The 13,530-nt window shown below is 31.3% G+C and overlaps 1 protein-coding gene across 3 annotated transcripts in view; it reads right to left on the bottom strand.

The window, feature by feature from the left end:
- LOC106682522 (uncharacterized) overlaps positions 1-13,530 on the bottom strand; it is a 50,175-nt gene that overhangs the window by 531 nt on the left and 36,114 nt on the right. The window contains exons 3-4 of one of the 3 annotated variants that reach the window (XM_014423423.2): positions 3,907-4,125; positions 2,093-2,214 (exon numbers count right to left, since the gene is read on the bottom strand). In XM_014423423.2, the coding sequence (XP_014278909.1) occupies positions 2,093-2,214; positions 3,907-4,125 (341 nt within the window). The remainder of the gene's footprint in view (positions 1-2,092; positions 2,215-3,906; positions 4,126-13,530) is intronic. The other 2 variants (XM_014423424.2, XM_014423426.2) reach the window with 2 other exon arrangements.

Below are 13,530 nucleotides of genomic sequence, written 5' to 3' on the forward strand. Positions count from 1 at the left end.
TTCAATTTCGACTGGTAAATATATATATTTTTTTTTATTAAAGTTTAATGTATGTGTTTCGATACGAAGAATCAGAACCAGAAACCTGAGTTCTGCACAGGTAGAGATTACAGGGAAGATGGCAAACAGGTTTTTAACCTCCTTCAGGTTGGGACTTGTTTCCTTCGGCCCTAGTATCTCCGTTATTTTTTTCATGTAAATTACATAATTTGTATGGAAGAAAGGCAACATTTATTTTTAATATATATATATATACCAAAGTAACTGTAGATGCATTTTAAAAAATTATGTTTTATCGTTTGTTTTTTTCCTATTTTTTTTTTTTATTAATTGATGAATAAAGTAAAATACGAAGGAGGGGAATTTTATTTATCCCTGTTCATTGATCAGTAGTTTGCTGAACTTATATTTCTATGTATAGTCACCTCATTCAATAAAGTTTCATTTTTATCATTCGACATCATTTCGTTATTATTTAATTTGTTATCAATTAAATAATAAAATTTTTTGAGAATTGAATAGACTAGCTAGATATGGTCCGGTACAGATGGGCAGTTTCCTTTGGAACCACACCCCCTTCTCTGCTCTGTTAGACCATTCCTTATCTGGTTTTATCAAGGCAAGAATGAACAAAACACTTTTTATCAAAGCTTGAATGCCGTTCTACATTTTACAATTATACATTAATAGTCATAGATTCCTTATATATATAAAATTAATTTCAATTCATTACCTAAAAAGTCAATACCAATAATAATTTTTATTATTATTTTATTAAAACTAATAATTATTTTTGACCACGTTATGAATTTATGGTAAATTATTTGTTTTCCTATCGTTATATACTAAAAAATTAGGTAAAAATTTCATTCTTAACATTTTTTCTGTAATTCTTTTCTCAAATTTTTTTTCGAGGTCAGGTTGAATCAGTTTCATTTCATTTTTTTCCCCAGTGATATTAAAGCTTTTGTTACAAGATTATGTTAATTTTTCACTTAATCAGAATAATCGAAAGTTCGTAGTAAAAAATTATACTTGTACATATGTTTGTGTGTATACGCAGAAAACAACAGTACTGGCTATATTTATGGAACATTAACATATAGGGTAAAACAAATCATTAAAAAAAATTCAGGTAATGAATACGACATAACTTGTAAGGAAATAACATTTTTATGGGTCACTTCACTTGTAGTTAAAAGTATCAACAATGCAACTGACGAAAGGAACATAAAGGATACATAAAAAAATTTGAGGTACTTATTTTTTTTTAAGACCCGCATTTTTGAATGGATATACAAAATAAGGTGAAGAATAATTGGCGTGAAAAGTGGGAAATTCTTTCACATGCACAACTTAGTTTGATCAAAGACTGCGACCATACTGGGCAACCTCTATTATATAATATGAATATATAAACATATCGACATGTTTCTAGTGCTACATCGATCATCGTAACCAACCTGTTATGACGTACCTTCAACTTAAAAACGCGGTATACCATGTTAAAACATCGGAACGAAAGGAACAACCTTAACATTGAAAATTCAGTACCATAAAAAGATTAATACAAAGAACTGTGGAATTGATAAACCACGAACATAAATGTATTGATAGTTAAATCAATTCGTCTATTTTAAGAACAGAGGTCTCTAATGACAATGACAGTGTAGAACCGATGTTTTAAGAAAAAGTAAGAAGAGAAATTATACAAAAAGGTGCAATTACCAAAAAAGCAAGAACAGAAGGATTATGTGTGGGTGTCTTTTTTTTTGTTTATGAACGTATCGCTTTAATATTATTGGGTGACTTAAAACAGTGATATTATATTGTGTGGATTTTAATTTTCTTCTTATGTCCAAAAAATTGTTATTTTAATTTTATTTATTTAAAGTAATTTAAATAAAATTTAATGTCTAATGTTTTTTATAATTTTCAAAATATTTGATATTTATATAAAAATAGAAGAAAGTTTTCAGTATTCAATTTCACTAGATTTAATTTGTAATTTAATCTGGCTTGTCTCTTTGGAAGCCCTAGTATGATATGAAAATTATCATTTATAGATTGGAATCGTGTAAGATAATATTACCACGGTTTCTCTTGAGCTCATGTCAAAAGCATACCGTATCTCCCTGCGCATTTCATCGATTAAGGGAAGGCTCTGTTTTCGGATCGTCTCTGGTAGCCTATCCATTTTTTCCATCATGGAACCTTAAATTGTAGTGCATTTTATTGTACTTATATTTTATTAAATTATATAATGTCTGTGCACTTACTATCTACGCGTCTTTAATTTTTACATTATATGATGTAATTTAATCGAACGTTTCAGTACTAAAATATCATGAGGCAATAAACGACAAAGACAGTATAATACAAACTATCATACTATTGCAAACTAATAAAAAAGGAGTGATATGAGTTCTTGTTACTACATCGAGCATAGTTTATTCTGTAGAAATCGACAACACTTCTTTATTTATACATTTGACGTGTCATATGTATACTAGTTGTGGTTTGTATATTAAAGAACATTAAGATTTGGTCATTCATATTGTTAATAGAATAACTCGTATGCTATACTGATTTTATGTATTACGATAATGTTTGATTCCACAGTACAAACTTTTAACTTTTGTTTGTTAAACTTACGGTTGGATTCCTTGGAAATCGCCTATGGTATGCCCGGTCGGCTTTCTAATCTCTGAAGCGTGCCTACTCTTATGAAGGCGATTCTCCTTCGTGACCTAGCTAACACCTGCGGAAATACCTTCCATGGTCGAAGAGGTTTCTTTTTGAGCTATTTGACAAATCAAGTAATGGGACTTTTCCCCTCAAGTATTATCTGGCCATATTCAGCGACGATACATAGGATAGGGAATGTGTTTAGTAAATGAGGTGTGTAATTTTTAAAGAATGGGAAGAAATATAAAAAAAATATAAATATAAAAAAAACTTATTTGCTTTTATTAGAGAATATATACTAACCTAGAATACGGTTTTATGTTAGTACTGTTGTTTATTGCTGCTTGTTCCAATTTTTTGGTTTATGAATCTATCGAATATCGATAGATTGTTTTCCGGTGATTTTCGAAACTTGGTCGAAGAAATGGAAAACATTTTTTTTCTTGATCTCAACCGCAGACTAAGGCGCTTAACTAGACAAGCATAGCGCGACCGTGTGACAGAGATGGTCGCTTGGTTAAACCAAGAAAAAAATCAAATCTAGGGAGCTTAGGTAAGTACCCTAATTGAATATACAAAGTCAATTAAGAAGCTCAACTATATTAAACGCCTACGCGTCCATCGCAGTTGCCTGGTCGCACTACCCTTTCCAGTTCGACTGAAATAACCATCTGGCAACTTATGTTTTAGGAATTGATAGATGGGCTTGGCAATTCCGAGCTTTGCGAGTCCATAGACTCGACGTCTATCCTAGTGGATTGTCAGCCCAATATTCTTCATAATAATGGTTAGAAAATAAACTCTTAAATTTGATTATTATGAACCTTCAGTTATTATATTCGACTGTGTAATTTTGAATTAAAGTCAGCAAAGGGATGACGATTTCTGGTTACACAAAATTTAAATGACAAAATACATTAGAATAAAACGTTATTCTATATTTATTTAAGAATATATATTATAACCATAGTTTATGATTTATAACAATGCTATATCCTATGCAACCGTCATGTTCTACAACATACAAAATCGTTTTAAGTGAAGAATAGTGACATTTACCAAATAAGTGCTTTATTTAAAAAAAACAACAAAAAAAAAAAACACCCTGATCATATGATTTTGAACTGACTTTCGGTGGTTTTTGGAAATATACGAATAAAATTTTACATTAATTTGAGATACACTTTATCGTATTGTTGTGCCATTGGCAAAGCTCACCCAACGTCTTCTGGAGGAGCTCGTATTCCTTGTTGATGTCGGTTAGGTCCTGGCGAAGACCTTGGATCCTCACGCTGTTGACTACGCAGATCCCCAGGAGAGCTATCGACACGATGATCAACACGACCAGGTGCAGTCTCTTATTTTGCTCCTCTTTGATTGACCCTCTTGCTAGTTCGAAGTTGAAAAGGCTCTTCTTCTGATCGTAGACCTGGGTACCTGTAGATACAATTAAATTTTATCTCGTCTTATTTGATATTTTAATATATTTTCCTTTAATGTTGAACTAACTTCATTGCAATTTTCCTAAAATATTTCAATCTGCTCTTAGCCAATATCAATTTGCTCTTAATCTTCTTCCAAAGAGGATCGGCCCTGGTTTAATATCCCAGCCTGTATAAGCTCATCGAACCGGACCAACGCCAATTGCCTTGCTCCATCTTTGCCTCAAAGGTATACTGTATCGTATATCATCAGTTTGCTAGCTAAGAGATTGTCTTTTTGACTAAATACATAATTATTATTATTAAAGAAAAATAAAATGTACTCTCTGTTGATTTATTTAATTTAAACTTCTTAAGTATGGAATATTAAAAAAAAAAACTGTGATGATAGAAACCTAAAATATATGAATGATACAGAAGGAAAAATAGCCTTATAATTTTCATATTTTTATTAATTTCTGTTTTTATTTTCTACTAAGCTACTGATATTGGTTTTCTTATACTTATTACGTATACTTGAATTGATTTCCGGGTTTTTAAAAATATTTAATGAGACGGCTTGTTAAAATTTTATAAGAAAGCATTACGTAATGGGGTAAGAAAAAAAATTATTCTGTGCAACAACTGGTATCAACATTTATGCTGACTTCATCTGTCTGGAAGAAAAAAATAAAATAAAGCTATTACGTATTTTTTTTTAGTTTAATTTTTGGGAGAAAGAACGAGTTATGTTCAATAATTTTCAAAGGTTTAAAATAGATTTCACATGGCCATTAAATTTTGAAATTAAAACTGAAACATTAAACTTAACAACATAATTTTAACTTTTTTACCAATAATAAATATTATCGAATATAAAATACGTTTAAAATTATATAATGATTGTAGAATTTTTTGAATTGTTCTGGAAAAATTACGTTGCCTTTGTCATATTTATGTCACGAATCCTTACGGTGCTAATACTGCTTAAATAATACATTTTTGTTTTTACATGCATCATAAAGTTGTTTACTGAAACAGTTGTTGGAAGTATAAGTAATCCAAATTAATAATATGAATATATTTTTTTTTTTTTATGTCGTTCGCTATGTGAAAGTAATTATTTAATTGTTGATACGAATTTGCTTTTTTCCATCGTTAGTTTCCATCAGTTTGCCGCAGTTTTCTTATTTATCCCTCTTGTGAATAAGAATAGAGTTGTGTGGGAGGCGATTTGTGAACGTTTCCACCTACTCAATTCCTGTTATTTGCTTTGACTGAATGGAGAATGAAGAGTGTTTAAAATGGTTTAGTGATACGTTTTTATTTAGAATGTCTTAAAGATGCAGTAGTATGTGTCCCTAGTTCATTCCTAAAATATCATCTATGTTTGTATACACGTGCTTGAACTCACGCATTGTACAGTACTGGGTGTAGAGATTTGAAAATTTTTCGAGAAAACAAAATATATGTATGATTCAAGTGATAGTCTCTTCAAACAATAAACAAGTAGTGTATTAACTAAATCGTCTACAGATTTGTGTAATATGGTTATGCTATTCCAAATACCAAATTTTAATAAATTGGAATGATCTCGTCGAAAATCGAAAAAAGTTCAATAAACCAACAAATAAGTCAGGAAGATAATTCATTTTTAAACAATAACCCCAGCTGACATCCCAACCAATCCTAACACTATCCTCACCACTTATGCCAATGACACATGTGTGCTCACAGTTAATAATAACCCTTTACTAATTGCATCCTAAACTCTCCAATTCCCAAAGCCCTCGAAGAATGGTGTCGCAATTGGAGGATTAAAACAAATCTCGCCAAATCACCTTTACCTTCGTCGTAAACCTGCCGACTGCCATACAGTCTCCTTTCATATAATGTTGATCTTACCGCTGTCGAACAGATCCGCTACCTTGGACTACATCTGGACAAACAACTAATATGGAATCCTTACACAAGACTGAAAAGACAGGAAACTGCACGTCGATTTCAACTATTACAACACTTACTGGACAAACGGTCTAAACTTCCAATTCATTATAAAAGACTGATCTACATACTGTAATAAGGCCAATCTGAACATATGGAGTTGAGCTTTGGGGCTCCACTAAACTTTTGAATTCCTCTCATAACCAATCCTTACAATCCAAAATGATCCTTACTTTGTCACAAATAAAATCATACATAAAGACCTTAATGTTCCCTATGTAACCGATCTAGCCCGAACCCGATATCAATTCTTCCATTATAAACTCCCTAACACCCACACCCAATAGTTTCTTACTTGCTCCCTCTTCCATTCCTGACAATCCTCTGAGGCGCCTGAAAAGAAGATGGCCTCGAGACCTGCTAGTGTAAAACGTCTAAAGTGCTACCAATGGGTAGTTTCTCTACAAGCTTGTATCACTCCATTTCAATTGAGATTAAATTTACTAAATGTATTATAATGTACAGTTGTAAGTACCTAAATAAATAAAAAAATTAACATTAAAACCAAACCTTCATATGAAAAATAAATGACAGATAAAATTGTGTAGTTTTCAAAGATGTATGTTTTATAACTATGTGTGTTAGTTATTTATCTTACTCGCAGACTTAATGCCGTCGAAGTTTTGAAACTTCTCATATTTTTTTTAATTGCTTTGTTTTAGAACGTTATGGTTAGAATTTAAGAGTCGAAATGAAAATGCGTCACTTCTTCATGAAATTCTCTTTTTTTTTATACTTCATTTGTTAAAAATCCATTGTTCGTGAGAACCGGAAAAGCAAAGGATCTATATTACTGAATTATATATATGTAGGATGTACGGTTATAAAACAAAGCAGAAAACATTGTTCCCACCTGCGCACGCACATACCGTTGTCTTGACAACTTGACCTAATCTACACAAACTTTTTATAAAGCATGAACTAATTGTATGAAGACACTTCTCATATTGGATTGCTTTTGTTTAAAAATAAAAGTTGGATGTTCAGAAAAGCAGAATATGTGATAACCTATTTTCTAGATAAAATCGGAGGGCAAGAGAAAGAAAATAATGTGAAAATAAGACTTGTATTATTTTGTCTGTTCCTTCAAAATGTTAGAAATAAATGAGACGGTACAACCAATAATTTTATGCGTTACTACTTTAAAGATTATTTTAAGGTTTTGGGGCGGCACAAAAAATTAAATCCCATACTTTATACATTTGTTAATGAAATTTCATCATTGAGCAGTGTAAACTGTAGATATCAAAATGTTAATCATATTTTTGTTGAAAAAAATTTTACAAATGATTGATACAGTAGGCATTAAAGTATCAATAAATAAGATGAATGTAATATTTTGGTGTAGGGACAGCTTAATTCCTACAAGGCTGTTTTTAATCGTATTTCCTCTTAAAATAGTGGACTTTGTACTGTATCGATGGTCTTACTTAGTTTTAGATTTTTCTTAGATATTTGTTATAAATATTTACACCCTTAGCCCACAACATTTGGGTACCACTAGTACACTAATTAAGTAAAGAGTGTAGGTAGTGAAGCTATACTCTTTACATAATTTCATAAAAGGATACAAATACTAGAAACAAGAAACGATTTTATATAGTTTAAGTTTAAGGAAATATTATTTATCGTTGGTTCGATCCATTTTTAGAATAGGGCTTGTTTTAAAAAAATTTTTATGACCCAACAATTGCTTTGATTGCTCAAGGTTTCAGTCACAAAACAACACTAACATCTGTCTAGTAAGGGTCTAAAAGGTAAATTTGTATGCGATAAGTGTGGGAGTGGAACGGGAAGCTTTTTGGAGGCAAGTTTGCTTTGGTAATATGGACATGCTCGTACTTAAAGGATTTTTTTTATTTATTTAAGTGTTTCGACCACTCGGGCCATTTATACTTGATTTACAAATTCGATTACACTTGGCATGTTCATACAGTTGAAATTACAAAGTGAGAAATTTACAATCACAATTACCATTAACAATTACTTTATATTTATACTTCACAAATTTATTACTGTTGTGGAGTCTTCTCTGATCATTTCCTATACACATGAAGAGAATCGATGTTACTCCAGACCAACCCAGTAAGAATGTGCCCAACAGCGAGATCGCTTCAGCAGCAGCGACACATCGGTGCATCCTCTCTCCTTCATGAGATGACAGTGGTGTGAGTCAAGTATGGCCTATCCGAAGACGGGTTAATACATCTCTGTAGCAGATTCATGTTTCCGGCCGAATGTTCCACCGTATGCTGGACCATTCCTAAATTGTTGTCTCTCGTGATAAACCATTCGTCCTGCCAATTTTCTTTGATTTTCATGTAGATGATGCTACGAGTTGGCCTGTATTTATAGCTAGTCTGCCTTTTCTTTCCCGGTATCCCAGAATGATCTGGCAGCCATAAAAACAAGACCCTAATTGGTCTTGGTAACACTATTAATCGGTGTGTTGGGAAGGGAAAAAAACTGTGGACCTGAGGTAAGATTTAATTAAATTTTAATGGTAGAGCTTGGAATGATGTAAAAACTTAAAAAGTCTATCTATGGTATGTTTGTTATCCTGCAAGATGGAATGGAGATCATCAGGTATATTATATAAAGATTTGAGGGAGTTACAAGCTCGGCATTCTGTCAAAATGTGTTTGACTGTAAGTTCTGTTCCGAAAGTTTGGCATAACGGTGGAGGATCGCGGGCCATAAGGTAACCGTTGGTCAGGCGCTTGTGACCTATTCGAAGGCGCGTCAAAATCACCTCCTCTTTGCGCACATCTCTAGTTGATGATATCCAAGGGGAGACGTCCCTTCTAATTCCCCTCAAAGGATTAAAAAATTACATTGTACCTAAAGGATTAGAAAAATTACAGGCTTTTATCGTCTTAGTACTCAACATTTGGTTCCTAGATACACCAATAATTCTTCTGACATTTTTGAATTTATGCGACTGAGGTTATATAACATATCAGAGGTTTTGCCTGCATTCTATTATTCTAGGTTCAAGATAAATGATTTCATGTTTATTAAAATGTATACTGCTAATACTATGAAGTATATGTAAGGCTCTATTGAGTCATAAACTGGCTCCTATTGTTTCCTGTTAACAAGAGGCTATGTGAAACCCTCACCGCTCTCTGTTGACCTTTAACGTCTGATCAAGGTCCATTGTATCTGTCAATCCTCATCGATCAAAGAACGATTAATAAAATTTTCCCCCATGAAAGAACGTGGGAAGAGACAATTTGGATTGTGAATTATAATAACAATTTTTGTCTTTCAATTGTGCAATAGGTACCCATTGGACATTGGTGATTTGTACATAGGCAACGTGGAACAAAATCCTACAGAACAAAAAAAGGATGTACCAAAGTCGGTCCTTCCATTTATTCGTAAGACAGTAGTAATATTGATTTTTTTTTGAGAAGAGGGGAAGGGTAGAGATTCTAAAACTTCTTATTGGTAATATCGGCGTAAGTTGGTCGCCATTTTGAAACAAGAAGGTAAATGGTAATGGGAGTTTCGAGGATGATTCTGTGGTGACCTGTAAAGCCCCAATCCATTATTCTTAATAAAATATTCATGGTTATTTCGTTAAAAATATATGCAACAATTAAATTTGGTATTATTTATACAATGACATCTGGAGAATATACCCATTGATTGAACTCCAATTATATCTTTTTAAGTAGAAATATGTTCAAAAGAAACCTATAAATGAAAGTTGTGGATAATGATAATATTTATCTTTCTTTATTATCGGTGATCATATGCTAAATGACGGCTCAATCATTGGTTTTGATGAAATAATAAAGATAGATGTCCTGAGGACAAAAGAAAAAAAAAGCCTTTGAGAAATAATATATGTAGATAAAGTTATACCGAATGTTATTTAAAAATTAAATGAAGTTATCTCTCAATATATATTTTAATTGTATTTCTGAAGACACTCAATTAATGATTATACTTCACAAAACCTATATGAAAAAGTTTGACATTTTAGAAAATGAAAAAAGTTAATTTAGCATTTATTTAGCATGTCTATCAGAATTCATTGACTTTTTTTGGATATCAAATTATATCAACATAAACAAATTCCGCATTTTAATTGCAGTTGGAGATGTATACGCGTAATCAAAGTTTATTAATTCCCTTTAACTATACTACGGAACATAACAGATCTAAAATCGGAACATAAAAAAAACTTACTTTCACTAATTGTTAAATGCAAAAAATAGATTAAATATTTAGAAAGATGAAATGGGGAATTCTAAAAGGCAAAGAGAAGCATTACGTTGAAGGATAGTATTTTTCTTTTATCGTTAAAACGACAGGTTTACAACTTCAAGGTCGGTCGGTTGGTTCTTTCTGTTGGTGTACGATGACGTGGATCTAGATAGATTCCTCTTCCAAGCTATTAATTCCTCGCTTTCATTTGTAATAGTGTTATGTGGTTGACGTAACAAGTAAATATGTGTATTTACCTTTGTATTTGAAAACCTTTTTGTATTTCTTATCTCTACTGATACTATTACAGCTTGTATAATATGTGTTGAAAAATATGTAATTAACAAAAATTATTTATTTTTCTTTGTGGTAATATCTTTTGTGATCACAATTCTCTTCGATAAGATATTAGTAGAAAAGGTTTTTTTGCTTAGCCAAATTCTCCTAGTAAAATAAATTGTGAAAAATTGTTTTTTACTGTGTTGTGTTTAAGATATTGGGTTGGGTTTGAAAGGAATGATATAGGATGTGATCAAATGTTTTCAGTCCATTATTTTTGATACCCTTATTGAATTCATCCGGTTAACCACCATTTATAATTTCAGTGTCATAGGCTATGTCGTTTTTAAGTAACTGTTGATAATAAGTCTATGAGTGATAATTCTATTGTAAGCATTGAACTGTTTGCAGAGACTGGTCAGTCAATATCTCTTGTATATTAATAGATATGAAGGCTAGGAGTCTAAGATAGGTAACCAGTATAGGACTCCAATGGGAGTCTTGGCCAAAAAAAAAGATAGGTAAGACATCTGGCTCGAAGCAATCCATCAGGACGCCTCTACACAACAACGAATGCCAGTATAGTTTGTAAGTGACTCGGTAGAAGGCCTAAAACTAGATGGATGGATAAACAGAATCGACAAAGATGCGAAAGAGCTGCATGCAGCAAACTGGATAGCAATAGCCCAGGAAAAAAAAAAAGAAATGTGATATGTGTCAGCAATTGGAGTTTAGACCAGTTTTCAGTCCAAAAATAAACAAATTTTGTTAGTAATGATTACAAATTGTAGGAATGATTCATTACATCTTTACATGTAACAGCACTATTATGGAGCATTGGACACCTAATTGGTGTCAAATGAGATACTGCACGATAAAAAGTGACACAAAGTCTGAATATAATAAGAAAAATCTTAATTAAAAGAAAAATGGTTTTCTTCAAAGATTTCCTCAAAGAAACAATACATCGTTGTATGGTAATTTTTAATTTCCCATTATATTTTCTAATTTCCAAATAGTTTTCAAGTGAATTGTTTCTTTTTTGTTTGTTGTGCATGTCTGCTCGTGAACGGTGGAAGCCCTAGTTAACAACTAATTTAAGAATAATCAAATTTCAAGTGGTCTCTCATCAAATGGATTTAAATGGTCGTTACAATCAAACACTCTCGAATTTATATTTGATCTGTGATATTATTACACATAAATTTCTTACATAAAAGACATTTTCTGTTATGTAAGACATGTATTTATAATATCACATATCAAATATAAATTCGAGAGTGTTTGATTGTAACGACCATTTAAATCCATTTGAAGAGAGGCCACTTGAAATTTGTTTATTCTTCAATCAGTTGTTTGACTAGGGCTTCCAATGTTCACGTTTGATTTATGACCCAAGTCATCGCAAGGATTGCCATTTAGATTACCATCGTCTTTACGAACTATTTGTTCGTTTATGAATTTAAAAGTTATTTACGGAGTGATATAATTTTATTAGTTATTATTCGTACCTTTTCGTTATTGTTGGTTTGTTATCTGATAAGTCTTTTAAGTAGTAATGTCCATCCGGGAAGTTAAGTTTATTGAAATTACACTGTTTTAAAATTTAGACGTTTCTAGTAATTCACTTAATTACAAAAGTTTATTATCTTTAGATAATGAGTCAAAGGAAAGGGGATTATTTGGTTGTTATTGGTTACATCCTTGTGTGTTGTGTTCGTCCTTCTTTTTATTTTACTCACTGGATTACTGATCAATGTACCTAAAACGGACTGTATAGTTAACGACTTAATGAATAGTGGTTCGCCTTTTACTATAGATGACTAATCAGACTAGGTTTTAAAGATAATTAAACCATTTACAGTACGAAACTAAAATAATCTAAATCGGATCTTAATGTTTGAAGGGTATTAGCAAAGATATGTTCTTTAAATCCATGTGTATTTTATAAATACTAACGTGAGAAGTTTTAAAACTATAGTAATCTGCAATTTATCCCGTAGACGGAAAGTTATGCCAAAAATTAAATATATTTTGCATAGAACTTGTGTAACTCAGTTTTAAATAGAGCTTAAATTTCCTATAAAAATAGTTATTGAAATCAGATTATTATTAGCAAAGATAGGGTTTATTGAAATTTTAACCAAATTGTTAAAAAGTATTTAAGCAGGTTTCCTTGGAATTCTGTTCAGTTTTCTAAGAACGAACATTATCACATAATTTACGACAAAACCCTTATGCTATATTTTATTTCAAAACCCTCAGGGGTTTATTTTTAAAATATTTGGTAAAAATTGAGGGCTTACTCTACAATGGTAACTAAGTACATTTTCACTTACTTTAAGGAAAATACAATTACAGATTTTCACTTTCAGAAGAATAACAACTTTTGTTGAATATTATCTACATTATAAACATGCTTTCAAATTAAGACGTCTGGTGGTTCCAATATAGTAATTGAGAATTACAAGCCATCATTCCAGGTTAGGAAAATTGAGGGATTTTTTTGTGTATATGCCACATAAAGTTTCCAAATATATTGTATATCAAAGATTATTGCAATTAATTTAAAATTGAATAAAAGAGTAATTAAAATATAAGAATAATAAAGTGTATGTAAATATTTCATTTTATCTAAATATAATAATTGATATCAAATTTTCAATTGCGTTCATTTAGTCTATCTATATGCCCAAATATAGCGATAGAGAAACTTTGACTTGTCAGCTTGTCAGAGATGTCTCTGAGTTTCGGTATATCTGAACATATATTCGCTTTTAGTTCGTCACGTAAGTTCATTTCTGTAACTCTCAGATTAGATGTTACCCGAAGTTTATCTAACATTTTTGAAAATTAAATTTTAGTTGTAAAAAAAAATGGTTAAAATAAAAAAAAAAAAAGAAGTTGTCTAGGATAAAAG

Source organism: Halyomorpha halys, unplaced genomic scaffold, assembly GCF_000696795.3.
Source record: "Halyomorpha halys isolate HHAL.00 unplaced genomic scaffold, Hhal_1.1 Scaffold421.1, whole genome shotgun sequence".
Taxonomy (NCBI): domain Eukaryota; kingdom Metazoa; phylum Arthropoda; class Insecta; order Hemiptera; family Pentatomidae; genus Halyomorpha; species Halyomorpha halys.